Source organism: Miniopterus schreibersii (genome assembly GCF_964146895.1).
Source record: "Miniopterus schreibersii genome assembly, chromosome: 2".
Taxonomy (NCBI): Eukaryota; Metazoa; Chordata; class Mammalia; order Chiroptera; family Miniopteridae; genus Miniopterus; species Miniopterus schreibersii.
In genome coordinates, this window is record NC_138102.1 from 28,560,733 (window position 1) to 28,580,291 (window position 19,559).

The 19,559-nt window shown below is 42.4% G+C and overlaps 1 protein-coding gene across 2 annotated transcripts in view; it reads right to left on the minus strand.

Moving 5' to 3' along the window:
• The window catches only part of MYO16 (myosin XVI), a 474,768-nt gene that overhangs the window by 64,118 nt on the left and 391,091 nt on the right, over positions 1 to 19,559 (minus strand). For both annotated transcript variants that reach the window (XM_081128844.1, XM_081128843.1), the window contains exons 29-32: positions 18,631 to 18,727; positions 13,502 to 13,748; positions 11,374 to 11,645; positions 2,032 to 3,123 (exon numbers count right to left, since the gene is read on the minus strand). In XM_081128844.1, coding sequence (XP_080984970.1) covers positions 2,032 to 3,123; positions 11,374 to 11,645; positions 13,502 to 13,748; positions 18,631 to 18,727 — 1,708 coding nt within the window. The remainder of the gene's footprint in view (positions 1 to 2,031; positions 3,124 to 11,373; positions 11,646 to 13,501; positions 13,749 to 18,630; positions 18,728 to 19,559) is intronic.

The following is a 19,559-nucleotide window of genomic DNA, read 5'->3' on the forward strand; positions in this document are numbered from 1 at the left end:
CAAATACTGGTTAGTGGCCACCATAGGGAAATATAATTAGCAAATTCATGCACCATGCCCAGAGGCCTTACTGTAATTCTCACTAAACTCTGAGTCTTAGACTTAGGGGTTTCCAAATGATGAGGCCTGTTTAGAAATTCATTAACTTCACTTTCTTGAATAGAGCCAAGAAGGATTCACCCAATTCCCATCTATAGTAAAATGAGGTTTATGAGGTTTTAATAAACTTCTAGCTCTAAAAGCAAATGCTAATTTGTTCATTTAATGTTTTTCTCTTAGATTCCATTTTGTTCCTTGGAATGAAACATACAACTTGTGAAATTCAAACATTCCCCTACTTACAAGGACAATTTCATTTATTAATGGCCTATAATTAAGAAGAAATTGTTAGCTACACAAACAATTAGCTTGTCTGAAGAATAAATAGGAAGTAGGTTATTCATTCATTTGCTAAGTGTTCTTAGCCTTGACCTACTTTTAACTTATTCAGATTGCTTTCTAGATTTTCTAGACTTTTTTGTACTTAAAGTAATTTTCCTAATGAAATAATGAAAGCTAACATATTTATGTATTTTTTAGGAGAAAGAGCAGACTAATGCATACATAAAATGTTGTAAGTTAAAATTTTACTCCCAATTCTACCACTTGAGCCTAAGGAAGGTATTTAACCTCTTCATCTTAGAATTTTCCATCTCTGTAAAGTGAGGAGGTTAATAGTTGCCATCTACCAAAAGTTAACAGCATTATAACTCAAGGGACCTATTATAATTTCTTTAAAGAAAATATGTTTTATATTAATGCAATTCTTCACCAGTATGCAGAACATTGGGGAATATTTTGGATTTGTATAAAAGTCCTAAAATGCTTTGGGTTCTTTTTTGCAAGATGACTACATTCTTTATAATTATTAAGAGCATCTGCCAAAAATGCACCTTTGGTGCATAAAGGCAACCTCATCTGAATGAAGTAGCATGTGGTTGGTTACTTACAGAAATTGGTGCTTTTTTTTTTTTTTTTTTGCTAGCTACATTCTGCTTTTATAAGTATGCAAAATAAATACTATACACACACACACACACACACACACACACACACACAGGCTGCAATGGCATGGCACTGAGCTCCCTTGAATGGACTGTCAACTGCAAACTATGTCTTGGGCTTAGAAGACAAAGATTTAAGAGAACTGAGTTAAATGTTCCTCAGTTGGACTATGAGCAGAAAAGGGTCCTTCATACAAAACAATATAAATGTGAGCAGTATTACGAAAGGTAGAAACTGAATAGGCAATCATCCCAGAAACCAGCAGTGGAAGTGAGACAGACACCAAGACAGAAGGCCAGATGTGAGTTAATAGTGAAGTTGAGAATCGCCAACATATGTTTCAAAAATACCAATTCCATGTTCTAAGGAAATATTATTGGGGGGGAGGGGAATCAGTAGCTAAAATTGAACCTCGCTCTAACACTTGTCAACTCATAAGAATTTACTGAATCCAGTTTTAGTGCTATGTATTTTTATGTCATGAGCCTTCGTCTGCAAAATAGAAATATACATTCTTACGGATTTGGCCATATTGGTTGCATAAGATTTTCCTCTGAATGACTATTACAATCGCCTCAAACATTATTTACTATGTATATTGTACATGTACATCTACATCCACCCAACATCCACCCACCCACCCACCCACCCATCCACCCATCCATCCATCCATCCATCCATCATCCATCCATCCATCCATCCATCCATCCATCCATCCATCCATCCATCATCCATCCATCATCCATCCATCCATCCTCCATCCGTCCATCCATCCTCCATCCATCCATCCATCCATCCATCCATCCATCCATCCATCCATCCATCCATCCATCCATCATCCATCCATCCATCCTCCATCCGTCCATCCATCCTCCATCCATCCATCCATCCATCCATCCATCCATCCATCCATCCATCCATCCATCCATCCACCCGCCCACCCATCCATCCCAGAGATGAAGGGGGGAAGCCTTCTGTGCTGCTTACCTTCGGGTTCCCTGATTTTCCTGCCGGCTGCCGACTTCCGCAGCACGCTCCTTCCCGAGCTGAAGAGGCTGGTGAGCTCGTCCAGGGGGCTGCCGAGAGGCCTGGAGTTCGGGGGGCTGTAGGGCCCTGGCGAGGAGGCGGCGGCGGCCTTCCTGGGGGCCCTCCCGGGGGAGTAGGGAGCCTTGGGGAGGGAGCCGCAGGGGCCCGCTGCCGGGGCCGAGGGCGGCCTCTGCTGCACTTTGGGCAGGTCCGCGTGTGCGGCGGCTCTGCCCGCGGGCACCGCGCCCGGCTCGGGTGGGAAGGTGAAGTGGCGGGCGGGAGGCGCGGGAGCTGCGGGCGGCGGCGTGGGCGGCGGGGAGGCCCTGGGGGCCCCATTGAGCACCGGGGGGCCGGGGGACGCGGGCCTGTCGCCGTCCCCTTTTTGGTTTTTGGGGTACTGTGGAGACAGAGGGCTCGAGCCTTCGGACTGCACAGGGTACTTGAGGTTGGTTTCCAGGACGGGCAGCTTTTTCACCTCCAGGGGCGTCAGAGGCGACTCATCCGACGCGGGGGAGCAGGTGACGGGGGTCGGGGGGAACACCAGCAGTGGGGGGCGGTGCGGGAGCAGGTTGGGGAAGGGGGCTGGAATGTCACACGCATCTTTGCAGGGCCCGGGGGACTGGCAGCTCGAGTCTCTCTCCCCCAAGGGGATGGGGCCCCGACCCTCAAACAGTAACGGGAGTGACACTGAGGCCCAGGCCCCCGCCCCCCGACTGCCGAGGTCCTCGGGGGGCGCGAAGTACTTCATCTCCTCGTAGACGGCCTCCGCCTGGTCGGGGCTGCGGGCGCGGCCGAGCATCTCGATGTAGACGGGCTCGGGCTCGGGGTCCGGCTCCGCGGCGGGCGCGGGGCCCCCCAGCACAGCGCCCGGGGCGCACGCGGGGCCGCCGGCTCTGCCCCGCGCGCCCGGGGCCCCCAGCGCGCCGGGCCTGGCGCCGCAGATCTCCTCGGAGGAGCCGCTGAGCTTGGTGTTGGGGCTCCGCTTGGGCTTGCGAGGGGGGATCTTCTTCATGGTGCTGTAGTCGTCGCTGTGCGGCCTGGGCCTGGTGAGGGCTGGGGGCGGGAGACAAAGAAGTGGGGGGTTAGCAAGACTCCAGGGCCAGCGCATCGCACCCCGGGGCTGGACGGCGCGGCGCTGGCCCGCAGGCTCCCGCGGCCCCACGGACGGAGGGGCGCAGGCCTGCACCCCTCCACCCTCTGGGATCCCGGCTCTACCGACACCTCTCAACACCGCCAACAGGAGGGAGTTTCGACCTCAGGGCTGGAGCACAACCTCCACCATGAAGGGAGGCGCTGGGTGGACCCCGAGGTGGCCCAGGACCGGCAGCCCCGCCAACGGGCAGCGGCCTTCAGACCAGCGCCGGAACCTGCCTTCCCTTAGGGTCCCGCACGGGGAGTAAGTACAGGCTGACCCGGTCCTCGGGACCCGAGCGGTGAGAAAACAGAAAGCCAGGAGTGCGAGCAAATTCGCTAGTCCGTGGCAAACGGATGTTTCTTGGAGGAAATGAGGAAGCTTATGTAAATGGTATGAAATGAACAAAAACAAAACACCTACATGCACTGAGAGATTATTTTGTTAAACAACTTTGTTATTAAAATGATGCCAAGGGTGAGTTTTACAATTAATCGGTGCATTTGAATCCTTAACAGGAACACATATTTAACAGGAAAATTAAGACTAAGAACTTCTAGCCCTGGCCAGGTGGGTCAGTTGGTTAGAGCGGTTATCCCCGATGTGCCAAGGTTGAGGGTTCGATCTTGGGTCAGGGCACATATAAGAATCAACCAATGAATGCATAAATAAGAGGAACAACAAATCTATGTCTCTCTCTCTCTCTAAAATCAATTATATATACACACATACATACATGTGTGTGTGTATATATATATATGACTAAGAACTTCTAAAGTGGAAACCTCTTAAGTTGAAAAAAGGGGAAATATTTAGAACAACAAATCAGCATAATATTATTAACAAGAACCAATTTTAAAAGAGGAGGCTGGCTGTCAAGGCTCAGTGGTTGAACATCTATGTAGGATCCAGGAGATTTCGGTTGGATTCCAGGTCGGGGCACATGCCCTGGTTTCAGGCTCCATCCCCAGCAGGGGGCATGCAGGAGGCAGCCGATCAATGACTCTCTCATCATTGATGTTTCTCAATCTCTCTCTCCTTCCTCCTTCCTCTCTCTGAAATCAATACAGACATATTAAAAAAAAAAAGTTAAAAAAGAGAAGTGTTTATTGAGGTCCTTTGTTCATTTTTAATTGGATTATTTGGGTTTTTTTTGCGTGTTTACTTTTAAAATTTTTTTATAAATTTTGGATATTAACCCCTGTGGAAAGTATTGGCTCAGATTTTGGCACACTGTAAACATGAAACAAATGGGAGACATCCAAAGAGAATGGAAAAGAACAAAGCTAATTTTCTAACTCAGTGGACATCTTTGTGAGCCAGTATTACACAGGGTTTCCAAAAGCAGCCAACTTTTAAGAGCAGAAAATACCCAAAATGCACAACTCTGTAATTAATAAGCATTATTCTAAAGGCTTTCACCATGCTAAAACATAAGCTTCTCCTAGAAAGTTAATGAACCAAACAAAATTCCAGCATTACTATTATAGAGTTGTTCTGAAGATTTGAATAATTTAAAGGATTTGTGGCAGGCTGTATTTTCCAAAACCGGATTCAACAATATTTTCAGTCCCACATGCTCTTCCAGAACCTTGACACTGGGAGGGTCTCTGTAATTGCTCCCAACAAATAAAATATGGGGGAGGGAACACTGCCTGCTTTCTGTGGCTGGATCACAGGTAGTACTTCTACTTGGCTCTTGTCTTGGGACACATGTCTTGGTGGCCCTGATGTCTATGTGAGAAGACTGTTTACCCTGAAGCACCCACGCTTTGGAGAACATGTGGAGAGGCCACAGAGAGGTCAGAGTGATGAAGAGGACCCCATTTGCTTCAGCTCTCAGCTATCTGGGTTTCCCCAGCCCAGACATCAGAAATCTAATAACTGAGTCTTCCGATGATTCCAGCCCAAGACTGTCACTACGGCTGTGAGAGAGCCTGTGTAATCATTGTTTAGCTGAGCCCAGGCAACTACTAGAACTGTAAGAGAGAGAAAAAGGGGTAAAATCGTTATTTTTAAGCCACTAAATTTTGGAGTGCTTTGTTCCATAGCAATAGACCACTAATGCAGATATTGGTACCTGGAAGTGGAGTGCTACCATAAATAAACACTTTAAAAGGGTGGCAGTAGCTTTGGAAAATTGGAGGAGCCCTGAAGACAATGTTAGCAGGAACCTGGTGATCCTCAAGAAAGCTCTTGGTGAGATTAAAAGAATGTGAGGAAGATGCTGGAAGAAACATGACCCTTCTTATATCACTTATATCACTGTGGAAAGTTTAGCAACACTGTCACCTTCAGTAATGTGGGGGAACAAAACAGCACTTAAGGAGCTGAACGATGTAGTGAAGGGAGATTTTTAGGTGGAGTTTAACATCTACCTCCTGGATTCTTCTAGCTGCCTATAGTAAATTGTAAGAGGAAAGAGATAAACTAAAGAAAGACCTATTAGCTGTAAAGGATCCTGGACTTCCTATGTTTGAAAATAAATGTTTCTCACTGCTAGTCTGTCCTCATGGCAAATAATTCTGAAGTTAAGAAATGACTTTCAAGCAGAGATGAAATCTGGGGCATTTTCAGGAAAACGTGATGTAAAGATGGAGCCAAGATCATGACTATGAAACCCTTTATTAAGACCTCAGAAAGATTTAAGGTAATGCTTCATGGATCTGTTCAAAGGAGCAAAACCACAGGACTTCTAAGAATCATAAGCACACTGCAGCACAGAAACCTTGCAGAGAGCCTAAAGTAGAGAAGATAATTATCCCAAAGAGATTTGTGGATGTGGCTTTTGAATAATGCAGTAGATTATAAATTCACAGGAAACTCACAAAGCTTTTAAAGGAATTGGATCATCCTGCACTGAAAGGAGAAGACAACACAGAATGATGAGGCTCTGCTGCCTCAACATTTGATAAGCAGAGAGCAGGCTGAGAAAACCAGCAGCCCCAAACATGTCACATCTTGTGGATTAGGAATTATAATTTATAGGGGAGCCAAGTGTCCAAAGCATGGACCTAAGAGCCATGGAAAACCATTCCTAGGCACTAGGCAAAAATCCTAATCAGAACACAGGCAAATTGCACCCAGGTGTTGTCCAGAACTGCCTGCCGTGTGCCTCCTGATTTTCCCTTTTTTAAAGGAGAACATCCTGCACCTGTCCCTCCAGTGCATGTTAGCTGTGTGGAGAACAGGTAATCTGTGTTCAGATACATAGTGACAATACTGGAAGAGCACAGGTGACTTTTAAGACACCATTTGCTCTAGGACACAGATTACTTGGACCCATTCTCATTGAGAACAAGATACCTGCATAATTAATCTACGAGAAGAAAGGAATGAGAAGCTTTTCAACCAGAAAATGTTTGTACGTACCCACTGTATTATAATTCTTCCAGTGTGATTTTGCTTAGTTCATATGTTGCATCCTTGTTAAATCACTTTTTTGTATGTGTGGGAGGAGTCCATTACCTTTTCTCTCATCAAATCTTTACCCATTGGACAGCTTTCCACAGGTGTAAAGCCACATAAAGTCCTTCCAGACCCTCAGTTCCCAGCCAGAGTGAGCCCCTTTTGCTCTGTTCCATACCATCCTGTTCTCTTTGCTATTACTCTGCTTATCTCATAATTTGTTTGCCCATTTATCTCCCCCACTGGCCTCTTCGGGGAAGAGCCAAACTCATGAAAAACACTTAGTTAATATGAGTTGAATGCATAAATGCACCATAAATTGTGAAATGCACAGTCATGCTTTCCTGTTATGTCCAGTAACACATTCTCAGGACAGTGGCCACAGAAGACCTAATTTCTGTCAAATTTCAGATCTTAGAAAATAAAATTATAAAGGGACTTCTGCTAAAAAATATGTTGACAAATCTCAAGGGGACATTTTGAACCTTGGCAAACTGTGTTCATTTTGCTTTATTGATAGGAAGCTAATTCTGCTTTAATGAAAGCAGCACAAAGAAATATATTTCTCTAACAATAATTTATTTGTCCAATAAGTATTTATTGAGTGCCTACCATGTGGCAAGTGCTGTCTAGAATAAAGATATAAATAAGACAGTAAAAAAGAAAGACACAGAATGTTATTCCAAATTAAGCCGCACAGCTGAACCATTCTTATATCTTTCTTATATCTATACATACAAACTGGATTTTGTTGAGAATGGAGTTGTATGGCAATGAAAAAAAGGGTTCCACAAGCTGTTATTTATAAGGAATGGGCTGCTGGAGTCCGAAGGGAGGGTGGCTGTGGAGGTCACATCACAGAGAGTAAAATGACAGAGGCCACAGTTGCCCAAGAAAAGCCTGTCTTCTGCCATTTCACTTTCCAGTCGTCACTGTGTTTGGGACAAAGCCTGGATGTTGGCTTTAGAGAATCAGCTCTTCTCTCCAGAAGGGCACTGGCAGTGGGAGCTCCCTAGCAAAGAGAAAGTGAAGCCAGGCCCCTATTCTTCCTTTCCTAGTCACTGTTTGCAAAGAGCAACCCCAGACTTTTAAAAAATAGTACTTTCAAATAGTTGGCTGTAGCCTGTTAATAGTTTGCAAACAAGCACTAAAATTTACTGGCCCATAAAAGTGTTTCAAGATTCTCAGGTACAAAGGTAATGGAAAAAAATGAGCCCTCTCATTTACGACCACATGTTTATTGCATAAAAACCTATAGGAAAGGCATGTGTTAATAAGATCAGGACTGGCCACAAAGATTAAGACTTTAAAGTGACCCTATTCTTGGTTTCTCTAAGATTCTCGCCCTTTATTCTCCAATCAGATCTCCTTTCACTCTATAACCTTCTGAATTGACTAGCAGCTTTATTTGTAAAAGAAAAGAACTTGAGCCCGGCTGGGCGTGGCTCAGCGGTTGAGCATCGGTCTAGGATCCAGGCGATTCCTGGTCAGGGCACATGCCCGGGTTGTGGGCCCGAACAATGACTCTCTCATCATTGATGTTTCTATCTCTCTCTCTCTCCCTCTCCTTTCCTCTCTCTGAAATCAATAAAGATATATTTAAAAAAGAAAAAAAAGAACTTGAACTTATTTTTAATAGGCCAAAAGGAATGGCTCAGAGAATAAACTGGCCTCAGTTGTGGTCCTTCTTCCTACGAAACCAGGGTTCACATTGCATTTTAAGTAGCGATCAAATTTTCTTCTTAACTTTTGCAGAAGAAGAATAAATTTGTGACACCTTACTAGGTGCAAAAATCTCAGTACATCAGGTGATGGAATAATGTCATTCCATGCAGAATGCCTTTGTTACTTGATGAGATGCCACAGGCACTCTACTCTTGTTTATATCAATTAGCCTATCTTAAAATTGGTTTCATTATATCTCGTTTCACTTAATGTCACAGAACCTATGGATGACATTAAGTGAGGACTCACTGTATTGCCCCTGTGGTAAAACATGCAGCTCTGAGGATCAGTGCTGTCTGCCAGAATTTCTGTGATGATGGGAGATTCCATATCTGTGGTTGTTGAGTACTTAGAATGTGACTTAATGACTGAAGAACTGAATTTTAAATTTTATTTAATTTTAATTACTTTAAATTTAAATAGCCACAAGTTACTAGTGGTTACTGTACTGGACACCTTCAGCTTCTGTCTCAATGGTATAAATGGGACAGTGCCACTGCTAATGGTGGGTTTATCACAAGAGTGTTGCCACCTTTGTGATAATGGATTAGAAGGCCAGAGCACTGATGGTCTGAGTGACAAAGCCCCTCGAATGGCTCCTGACTCCTAATGCTATAAAACTAACCAGCCCGCCAGCTTGATTCAACCAAGCAGGCGAATTTTTTGTTCTTAAATATATATTTAGAGCACATTCCAACATGCAGGAATTCACCTGCAGCCATAGGCGATGTGGTGATGGTAAAATCATCAGGACTAGGAATCATGATCTGTAAAGGGAATAAGTCACGGACATGGGAATAAAGGAAATTATTCATGGACTGGCCCTTATACACGCTTCCAAAACATGAGTTCACTGGGGTGTGATCTGTGAGGGAGACACCTATAAGCACCTTACTCATCATATGTGAGCTGAAGTTAGTTTCCAATTAAATTTTACATAAAAATCATGCAAGTCGAATGAATCACATCATGTACTTTATACAGCAAGTCTTGAGAGCCTTGTGATTCCCCAGTAGTAAGGAGTTTCAGAATTTTACAACTGTAGCCTTTCTGGCATTTTCTTCATTCATCTTTTTCTCCTGTCATTTTATTTTACCTACATTTTTATCTCCTATAAATTTTGAATAACCTTTTCTTAATTGACACTTTTTTGCTGCTCCTATGAGAGATCTCAACTTTCTCCTCAATATTTTTTTTTGCCTCCTTTCACAACATGTGACTACTTGGCACCTGGTTACTCCAAAATCTCAAATTCAAGGCAATGGGTCTCCTAATATGCACACAAAGGGAAAGCGTTTTTAGACATTACCGGTTATTCTGAGGCCTACTTGCTCAAATTTATAGAGCTGTTTGCTGTGTTCAAGTTTGGAAGGTGCTCTGTCTTACATACATTGCAACTTTCAATCTTGTTTGGCATTGTTTTTTAGTTTCTGATGCTATTTGGAGTCTTTACTTCACATCGCCCCATCTCTTTAGTCTTAGACTATTAAATAGTATTCTTCCTCTTCCAATATGCCAAAAAAATCTTTCTTCATATTTCAACCACACCTTTTTGAAATCTGGACCATAAGTCCAGCACAGAGGTCTAAAAGTAATAACAGTGGAAATGTGACTTAGTCTACTTTCTCAGGGAGTGTCTTTATGATTTCTTTAGAGGATAAGCCTCTTCTAGTTTGTGTAAATTGGGAGAACGCCTTGTTTCCATGGAGGCCCTGTGTTCACATCTATATCTGCTTGAAGACTCTCCTCTAGGTGATTTCCCTAATGTCATTTTTCCCCTTCTGTTGTCCTTATTACCATGACACTAAAGATACACACTTGGACTCTTCTCCCCAAAGTTATAAATTTCGCCTACATATCCATCTAAGTATTACTGTAGCATGACTCATACATTGGGATAGCAACATTTTTTTATACTAAAAACTGTCTTAAAAATCTATTCTTTCTTAAATCAACCAACTGAAAGTATCTTTGAAGAAAACTAGTGTGTACTCATTGCTCCAGGCTCCCAGCCCATGGATTTTCCACTGTCTCCTTGGAGTCAGTCTTCTTTTCCCAAAGATGAGCTTATGGCTTCCCTGTGCTTTTTGTGTTTTACTTACTTACTGAAGGAATTGTATTCCATCTTATGTTCAGATAATATTTTTCTAGTGGCACCTACACAGCCATTTTATTTAGAATTTCAACTATCCCACCCTGCACTATCACCTCTTACCACATTTATTTTTCTCTGCAGCAACATCTTCTAAGATTCTTAATGTATTTGCTTGCATATTATGTTTGCCATTTGTCTTCCCTACTAGAATGAAAACTCCATGAGGGAGGTGGTTTTGCTTGTTTCACTGATGTGTACTCTCCTGGCCTAGAATAGGGCCTAACTTTCAGTGGGTGATACATAAAATCTGTGAATTTAACAGTACTTCTTAAGAAGTATTTTCTTTAATTTCCCCAAATCTAAGAATTAATAATTAAGCAATAATAGTCACACAAACTCATCTGTGAGATATCTGATTGGGAATAAAGTGTGATATTCCCATTTTGCATAAATAATTCTAGAACACCAATGCAGAAACTTTTGCTATCTTGTCCCCAAAGTTTCACGAACTGAATCCTGCCATATCATGATTCTCATCTATATGAATCATTTCATTTATTGCACAATAAAGCAAGCTTAATTTTTAATGAGATTGCGACGATAGGGAAACCTGATAATCTTTTTTTAGGCTTATAAACAGTAAAAATTTACATGGAGTGGCGACCAACTTTCTGAACTGCTCTGGCTTGAGGTTCCTCTCATTCAATGTGGAAGTGGGCACGGGAGTTAAGGAAATGATAGATAAGTAGCTATTTCCTAAGAGGCTTAGAGATTTGAATACATATTATTTATATTTAATGATTAAAGAGCCGCTGGCAAGCGAACAATTGGATTTATTCCCATTAAAAATATATTAGGGTAGCAATCCCGCCCCGGGGCGCTGGAGACTGGAAGTGGGCGCATCGATAACCCCACAGCCTGCCCCCCCCCCCCCCCGGCTAACCTTCAGCCGGCGGCTCCCTGGCTGCGGCCCACAGGCAGGCGCTCACCGCCTCGTAGGACGCGCTCAGCCGCGTCGTGGGGTCCCTCTTGGGCTTGGGCGGAGGCTGCTTCCGAGGCGAGGGGAGGCCGCTGCTGTCATCCAGGCTGAACCCCGAGTGCAGAGAAGGCGAGCGCGTGGAGGAGCCAGCCAGGGACTGCGCCAGGCTGTCCACGGCCACGGGGACTGGGGCCGGGCCCAAGTGGAAGTGCCTGGGGGCGCCCTTGTCTTCAGTCCTTGAGGGGAACAGAACACAAAGAGCACCCCCCAGGAGGCCCAGATGCGTTATCCAGGGGTTACCATGCACCTGCTCCACCAGCATAACGCAGGCTCTTTGGTAAACAGCCTTCCCCCGGGGCTGAAGGACCTGAGCACCCAGAGGAGGCTGCCCCATCCGCCGGCCCTGCTTCATGATAAAGGACCACGGTGGACAGTCATCATTATGACTTTAAAGAAAACCTCACACAAAGGCAACACTTCTTAAGGAGTGCTACATTTTCTATCAGGCATTCACTGAATGCATTTTTCACACTCTGATTATTAAGCAAATCAAAAAACCAGAATTTCAATCTGAATGATAATTTCTGGAGAATCCATCTTAATAGAGAGTTACTGATGCATCAAATGCTGGGAGTTCATCACAGCTTCCCCTCGCAAAACAGCATATACTTAAAACTATCCAAGATTTACATTTTTTCTCTCTTTTCCCCTAACCATTTAAACCTCATTGGCAATTATTTAATTATGTACAGAATTATTATTTCTCTTCTGAAACTCCCTCTGGTTGTCCAATGCCAAGTAAACTGCTGGTATTCAACAAATAAATAGACAAATACTTCTACACTTAATTTTATATCAGGCAAACGAACACATAATCAGATTGAGAAATTGGGGTGGCTGTTTAGCCCCAGCAGAGAAAATAACAAACATTATTCTGGAAGTCATAGAAAATTAATAGTTATCTGGTTTAAAAAAAAAATTCCTTCTGGCTTCACATGTCAATGTAATCATGTACTACTGAGATGCCAATGCATCCATTTTACAAGGAGTCTCCGAGCATTTGTTTTTATAATTATATCTTTGTGTGGCAGAGCACCAACACGGCTGGGATCTACCGCAAGGCAGAGCCAGACGCCCGTGTAGAAAATGAACGAGCTGAAGATGAAAGCATGGCACTCAGTGGATAATTTGTTTTCCCTGTAATGTTTAATTACAGTTTTCCATACAAAGAGATTTTTTTTTCAGTATTTAATCACTGAGATATTTGAAGCTAATTAGGGAGAGACACATTATTTCCACTTTAATAAAAAATCATTTGACATAGGCAGTCAAGGCAAAGGGGAGTCATTTTTCAGTGAGAAGCAACTGGATATTACCAAGTTCCTATGAAAAAAACGAGCATCTCCTTGCCAGTGAATTAGGACCCGAGGGACTCATGTCCCCGCCCTCCCAGGGAGGGGTACTGTGAATCACAGGTGTCCTCACCCTTCACCGAGAGGCAAGAGGGATACAGTAGAGAAGGATCATGTGGTACCCCCATTTCTATTTCAAGTTAAGCCTCCAAAGTGAACTTCAAAATGAAAGGCTTTCCCCAAAGCATTCCGTATTGGCAAAGAAAACGTGACAGTTTACTAAGAAAAATATCTATACAAACATTTATTGCTTTCACTACTTTTATGTTTTCAGAGTGGCTTCTCCATTTTTTTGGTCAGATTTCCAAAAGTTTCTATGAGTCAGCCTTATATACATGGCACTTGTATGAAGCTGTCGAGAACCCAGCTCAGATAGAAATACTAGATGCCTTAACACTTTGTGCTTGAGATGGTAAGTGATGCAAGAATTGTAAGTGAAGCAGTGATTATTTCATGTGAGTAAACTAACACATATAGCATGTATTTCATGAGAAGAAAGCAGAGGGAAAGCATCCTCTTAGATTGTTACGAGGTTTCGAATGAACCATGTGTGCCTACATGCCAGTTCCTGTAAATACTGTCATCTTTGATTGAACTTTGCATTAAGAGCAATCGGAACTTTCTTGATTCCACTGAATCAATTACATAGATAATTAAAGTTGTGCACTATCTGCCTTTACCTTTTGGTTCCTTCCTCTTGCTTGCCCCTGGCCTCGAACTTCTCTTTGTGGGAAGTAGCGTTCATTTCATTCCGGAGCCGGTCATTCTCACGGGCAATGTCTGAGGCGTTTTGAATGACCAGGGCATCATAGGTCTTTAGCCCCATGTCCTCTGTAATCTGCAGGAAGCTGTTGATGGATGTGACCTCTTGCTGTCTGATGCTTCTTTTCTGAAGCAAGTGCTGGCGTGCCAGAAATCCTCTTACAACTGCCACATAAAAGGACACAATCAGGGGTCAGGGAGACAAGCAAAACTGGAAAAACCCAGGCCCATGTAAACAAAAGTCACAATACATTTATGTCTGAGCTGCTATAAAATAAGACATTTAACTCAGAATAAAATGTACTAAAACATTCTACTCTTGCATTAAAAAATATCTATATTCAATCATGATAACACTAGAGACACGAATCCTTAAACTGAACGAGATTGTGCAATTAATATTATAATGAGGCTCCCACACTTCATTTGGTTTGAGAGGCTGGACATTGATAGACTGGATTAAAGTAAATGTAAAAGAACTAGGCCCAAACCCCAGAGAATTTTGGGGTGTGGCTCCAACTGGACCATTTTGGGACACACTGATTATCTTTCATTATATCAGATTATAACAAAAATGCTGAGGCTCCTGGAATTAGTGTTTAAAACATGCACATACTGTTAACAAGACTGTTATTTAGCTCCTAGAAAAACCAACACTGCATTTAAGACTCTTGGAAGAGACTGTAGAAATATAGGACATTTTTCCTGCTCTTTGGGGAAGCAGGGCTAGAAAAATGTGTAAGAATTAGTGGAAACAAGTGAGTGAACACATTTTGAAATTGTTAATAAGACTTGAAAATAAAAATAATGAGCACAATTAACGCACTTTCATGTGTTAGAAACATCATTCCATTCACTTAATGCTCGAACTCAATGATAATTAATATACCATTATCTCCATTTTGTAGACAAAAAAAGAGAAGCTTAGTGAGGCCTTATTACAATGTGTAAGCCTTATTATAAATAATATCTTCAGGGTCTCATTCAGGTTAAGGTCTTCTGCCTTTAGTGTTATCATTACTGACTTTAGATATCCCTTTTTAATACGAGATTAGAATGTTTTAGTAAATTCTTATTCTGGGTTAAATGTGTCTTCCTTCAAGTAAATACAGCTGATGGGTATAAGATCCAGGACTCGAGTCTCTGATTATCAGGCCGAGCTCATTCCCTTAGCCTCCAACCACACAGGCATCATGTGGTCTGTAGCTCTGCAGAGAACAGATCACCAACAGGGAAGTCCTAGGTAGCATGCTGGCAATCGGTGTAAGAAGAACTTTCTAACATTAGCACAGGGTATAAATGGATCAGGCTGCTCCTGAGAAAGGGACTCTGCTTCCAGTCCCTGAGCACATTCATGAAAGCAAAGTGGCCCTCTCTGCTCGTGGATGCTACGGACAGATGCAGGAGGAGGAAGTACCATTTGGGCCTTTTGACTCTGGGATGCCATCTCTTCCAATTCTAAGTTTCTAAGATCAGAAGGAACTGTTCAGATTATAAGAAATCCTATATTTTCAGGGAAAACCTATGTGTGTAGCAAAGACTTTATTCTCATCTGTAGGGGAGAAAAAAAGGCTGTGAAACATTGAGTGCTTTAAAATAGTCCATGGCTACAGAAGAACAAATGTGTGGGTTTCTATGATATCCATTTGATGCCTTTTCTTGATTACCAAGTGGAAAGCTGAACACAACTTTCCACAATTACGGCTTCAGAGGCAAGTAATATGCAGGCATCTAAAACGCTTAAGGCTTTTCTTCCTATGGCAATACTAAATGTTTAGTTACTTTGGAATGCAGTAGTATTGGATTAACTGTAAAACAGTCATGCTGAACTAATCTAAGGGGGAAAAATTTAAACAGTAAAAGGTACAACCAGGCTTCTAGAAAGAGAAAATGCGCAATAAAATGCATAAGTGTTAACCATGTGATGGGCACATTGAGAGAGAGAAGCAGAATTCAGATTGTCAAGTTACCTCGCTAATTCTGTTCTATTAAAAAACAAACACACAAAAACCCTGAGACATTGACTTTTGGAAGGGTCAAGATGTTTAATTTCTTGGAATAAAGGGAAGGTTAATGTGGATATGCCAGACTTCCTGTGACCTCCAACTAGAGCAGAGCTATTCACCAGATTCATGTTGACCCGGGGATCTATTGTCCCACCTTCGGGTGAGTCCATTTTCTCACAGTGCATACCAGTACCTTTTCAAATTCTTTAAAAATGTTACACCAGTTGCCAAAAATTGGTATATTTATTAAGGGACAATTAATAAAAATAAATTTGCTACAAATATATATTGATACTCATTCTCTTTCTGACCATTTTAAAAGACTGCTTTTATCACACCCACAGTATTCAGATTTTAAGTTTCATCCAGGACAAAATGAACATACATAATCAGAGAGAAATTTCTGTTAGGAATAATAATTTGAGATTAAGATGATTCAATTTAAGATTAAGAGTAACAGCTTTTCTCCCCCAACATTTACAAAGAAAAAATGAGAACCCTTGGAAACCTAGAAATGACACCAGATTATATAAATTTTGAGTAAATTTCATGGTAGCAAAAAGTACTAAAGGAACTATTCCAAAAGATATAAAAATAAAAAATCAATAGTTAATGCTTTGCATTTAAAAGCCTATAATTTAAAAAAAATGCTTTTATATCCTTTATTTCATTTATGCAATAGGAAATTATGGTTTTCATCTTGATGCCATTTTTTAGACCATCCTCAATTTCTATCTTTTGAGGTGAAGAGTTCTGCTCGTTTGTTCTGCTTCAAGTCAGTAGGGCACAGCAACTTAATCTTTGTAACAGAATAGAAAAGAAATTCCTAGTGAGCACTCCTGATGGAAGAACAGGGTACACATTCTCCCAATTATATTTAAGAAAAATTTCCAGGAGAATTTGATATTCCATTCTATGTACATATAATATGATATCAAATGGGATTTTCAGTTGACTCTATAGCTCTGTGAATGATTAACTCTGGTCTTGTATATGGGACCCCTCCATTCTAGGCTCAGCTGAGGCTACAAACACAGACTCTGATTAGGGAGGCCGGTGTGGGGCCTCAGACTCTACATTTCTAACCATTCCCAGGGTGCTGAGGCTGCAGGTGCTCAGATTACACGGTGGTGTGTTGGGGCTGACCACAGAAACAAGAACTGCAAAGGTGTGGCCCCAAATGGACCTGTGGCCCCAGCCTCTTTCTACACTGATGAAGGAGAAGGCTAAGGAGGTCAGGTTATCATCACCCACAGAGAATCCAGAGTTGCTGAGAGCTGAGGGTGGGTCTTCTTCCTAAATCGAGGCTCCCCCGCTGCTTCCGACCTCCAGGCTGATGAAAGTGGCCTTAGGGGACCACCCAGAGAACTTGGTATATGACTCTGGAGTTTGGAGTCTGGAGGACATGGTGGACTGTGAGTCCTGAGAAGACTGACGCTGCGTCAGTGGTTGCTGCCAGGCACTGAATGTAGGTGGCTTTGCTGGGAGAAGCTGCACCTGTCAGGGTTCAAGAGTGTGGTTCTCCAGTGCCAGACATGGTCTTTAAGACAGAGATGTCTGCTTGCAGTCATTAAAGAGACTTCTTAGAGAGCATTGAGGCCTGGCAGGGAGTGTCCATGGGGTGCCCAGGGCCCGAGGGGGGATTACAGGAGACTGCCCAAAGGAGAGGTCTTGCCAGTTCTCAGGTGGGTAGTGCAGATAAATGCTGAAATGTGCCCACTAAATACCTGTTTGTCACACCAGAGGAACCCCAGGCCAGATCACACTGACTATAGGCAGACAGAAGAGCTGCTCTGTCCCCTCACTCTCCCTCCCCTTCATCGGCTCTAGAGGGTAGCAGGGTACGCAGGCACCTGAGTAGGCAGGAGTGAGAGCCATGCCCACTGACCACTTGTGGGGCCTGAGAGGTCCAAAAAGGATGTTTTTACTTAGAATGAGGTGCTGAATTTTGAGCATTACTTAAACTGAACTTGTTAAATTCTGAATGAGACTCTTTGAAGGGCATTTTATCATCAGAAAATGATGAGACATTGGAGATTCCATGAGGGGTGTGCCTGGGTGAGGCCACAGGGGTTCAAATGGACACAGACTTAAACAGAATAAAACTAATTTCTGCATCCTGTGAGTTGTCTTTGCTTGTTCTGAACAGCTTCAAATAAATTAGAGAGCTAAGCTCATTACAAGTTTCACCAAAAACTAGCATACAGATTAATTTTTCTCCCTTTTATACCTGTCTTTGAAAATTATATTTATAATATATAATTAAATTATTAAGCAAATTAAAAATTAAAAATCTATGAAATGTGTATGTTTTATGTGAGGCATATTTATGATTTTTAATATGTACCTATTTTTGATGGTCACTTGGGTTTTGATAGGAAGAAAAATTCTAAACGGACTCTCTCCCAGAGTTAAAATGAAAAAAATGTTATCTGCCATCAAACATAACACTCCAGATATTATCACTGCTTCCCAAAGGAAAAATAAAGTCAAGGATTTTTCCTTGCAGATGCAGAAGCACATAAAATATGATCTGGCTAATCAGCTGTTCCAGTCCTCCAAACTCCAGCATACCAGTGTGCTGACTGAACAGGCCTAGGAATCTGGCTCCGTAGCTGGACCTAAGTGCCTCCTGGGGGATTTTCCCACTGTGGGTTCAAAGGTACACTCCTCTCGCCAGGATCAATGAGCATGAATATTTGCAAGGAAGGGATGCATAAAGCATAGGGTATGAATATCCCTTCTTCCAAGTTGTGATTTAGACTAAATTTGCTATAAAATGTCAGAAAAAATGACTACCAAATAAAGCATGAGCAGTGTAGTGTCTGCATACGCTGATTTAGAGACAGGTAAAGAGCAAACCAAGACACAATAAATACTTCCTCGACCCCCGAAAACTGTTAGCCCGAAAGTAGCATTGTAGGATGGACGGAGTGGTCCACTCTAATGTACATCCCACTGATATTTAAACTCGGGGTGAACTAAATTATTTCGTATCCCACAACTCAAAAAGGTTCAGATCCGTTCGTGCGTACCATTACCTTTTTGGCAGGTGATGATTTTTCTCTGCAGCTGTAGGCACAGGTCATTGAGCTGGTTGGCATGGCAGTACTTTAGAAACACTTTTCGCACTCCCATCTGAAACGTAAATAACAGGGAACCATTTAACAGCACGCAGATGCCAAAACACTGATGAGAAAACCATCAGGCAAGAGACTTCTCCAGAAGACAATTAGAAGAACCGAAGCTAACAGAATTAATTCCAGTACATCTGGCTTATTATTTTTTAAAACTATCACATTTAATCCCAATCCCAAAAGTTTTGTTCTAATAAGTATCTTTGCTGTGTGTACACATTGTCACCGTTTGCAAATGCCTACACACTACAGTTTTGGTGGCTGCATCATGTAGTGCAAAATACTAACTAGCTTTGACTTTAAAATTGTCGACCCTAATATAGATGTCCCCATTTTCCACCCCTTTTCCCACCTCCACCCAGCCCCCGCCTCCCTACCCCTGGCCATCACCACTCTGCTGTCTGTGTTCATGGGCTACCTGCACGTTCATTGGCGACCCTTTTCAGCGTCTTCTCTCCAGTCCTCTTGATCAGAAGATAAAACTGTCCCCATGAATGAATTTTCCCACTCCACAGCCAGACCCCTACCTTCCCTTGTGGTCCTTTTCTTTCCTTAACTCACAGCAGGGAGGTTAAGTTTACCGAAAGGAAAACAAACAAACAAAAAGACCAAAGCAAAACATACAGGGAACACGCAAAACTGTTTCATTTCAATTAATTTTTCTACTCCACTGTATATTATTATAAGTTGAATGTATACAACCACAATTACAGAACTGCAACATTGAAGTAAAAAGTCTCCACAAGGTCATGTATGAGCAATAATCTTCTAGACCTTTGCATAAACAGAAGTATACGATGCACATTCTTCTCCAGAATTTTTAAATTTCATCA